Source organism: Echinops telfairi, unplaced genomic scaffold, assembly GCF_000313985.2.
Source record: "Echinops telfairi isolate 266 unplaced genomic scaffold, ASM31398v2 ScPeMD7_7457;HRSCAF=8495, whole genome shotgun sequence".
NCBI classification, from domain to species: Eukaryota; Metazoa; Chordata; class Mammalia; order Afrosoricida; family Tenrecidae; genus Echinops; species Echinops telfairi.
This window is the reverse complement of record NW_022111357.1, coordinates 45,416,748-45,418,131: the sequence shown is the minus strand read 5'-3', so window position 1 is coordinate 45,418,131 and position 1,384 is coordinate 45,416,748. Positions and strand designations below refer to the sequence as shown.

Below are 1,384 nucleotides of genomic sequence, written 5' to 3'. Positions count from 1 at the left end.
TGTTTTTTCACCACATCAAAGATCTGCTTATAGGTCTTTTGTCCCCGCTGCAAAGGATTGTTTTGCGTCCAACTCCTGGAAGGTTGCCTGGGACAGACAGTAGACGTGCCTACCAGGTTGGTGACTGAGCAGGCTGGGCAGCCTCTGTGCCCCTCGATTAGTCCCTGCAGCACGGTGATAAGGTACCAGTGGCCCTGGAGAAGGTGGCAGCCCCGATTAGATGTGTTTATGGATTTTCACCCTTTTTTGAAGGGGTGTTGACAATCCACTGTCGCTGTTTTATTTCCTTAGCAGTCCCCCGCCTTCTGTAACGTTTGTCCATTCGTGTGTGCCCAATCCCATGGAAGGGTTTCTTTTTTCCTGTTTTGTGTCCAGCACTGTCTAGGATGCCGGGCACATCTAGGCACTCAAAATGCACATTGAATAAATGAATGAATCAGATACTGGCTACCAAAGGTAACTTCCATCTCAGATCCAGGTTTTAATGGCATCCCTTCCAGGAAACCTTCCTTGTCTGCCCCAAAGCCAAGGGCCTGCCCTGTTGCACTTCTCTGACCTGATGAACTTCCACTTCATAATTTATTCACTTAGGTTTGTACCAGGATCTGATTAAAAACTCTGCCTCACCCACTAGACTTGGATAGGGGGTGGGGGTGCCTTGATCTCAGGATGTGTTTGGGCTACACTTGGCAGAAATGGCTAGGAAGATGTGTAGGGGCTAAGGACACCAGTAACACAAGACGCAGAGACCCAGCACCCCTCGGAGGCTCAAGATCACTGCCATTACCAGGGCTGGGGCTGCTGAGCCTGACCAGAGGTGGGAAAGGAGGCTCAGCGGGCAGTGAGCCTGCAGCCAGGCACCTCCCAGCCAGAACTGTCTCTTACCCAGGATGTCCAGCCACTCGTCCGGGGTCGGAGCTGGGGCAGGCTCGGGCTCCATGGAGGCCAAGAACTCTCGGGCCAGGGCCCCAGGTGGCTCTGGCTCCTCCAGTGGGGGTTGCCCCATGTCCTCCAGCGGCGGCAGCTCACTCAAGTCATCCTCCTCCTCGTCCTCTTCTGCATCCTCCACTCCATCTAGCACCTCAAAGTCCTCCAGTGGCGGGAGCCTGGCAGGTAGCGGGGCGGCAGGCTCAGAGCCCACGGCAGAGGGCTCTGCACAGGACGCCATGCTGCCAGGAAGAGGGGTTGGGGGTAAGGACCCTACCCGGCCCCTCCAGTACTCCCTTGCATCTCACAAGCTCACTGACTCGGAGCCTCGGTTTCCTCATCTAGACAATGGGTATAAAAACAACCCTGACTTTTCAGAATTTTACCAATTCTGTGTGTCTGGCTCTGAGGATGTGGCTCACCGACTCAGCAGCAAGTGGATCCCATTCGAGAGAGC

The 1,384-nt window shown here is 54.8% G+C and overlaps 1 protein-coding gene across 2 annotated transcripts in view; it reads right to left on the bottom strand.

Moving 5' to 3' along the window:
• FKBP8 (FKBP prolyl isomerase 8) overlaps positions 1–1,341 on the bottom strand; it is a 10,005-nt gene extending 8,664 nt beyond the window's left edge. For both annotated transcript variants that reach the window (XM_004705253.2, XM_004705254.2), the window contains exon 1: positions 886–1,341. In XM_004705253.2, the coding sequence (XP_004705310.1) occupies positions 886–1,168 (283 nt within the window). In that variant the 5' untranslated portion in view covers positions 1,169–1,341. The remainder of the gene's footprint in view (positions 1–885) is intronic.
• Between the last annotated feature and the right edge of the window lie 43 nt (positions 1,342–1,384).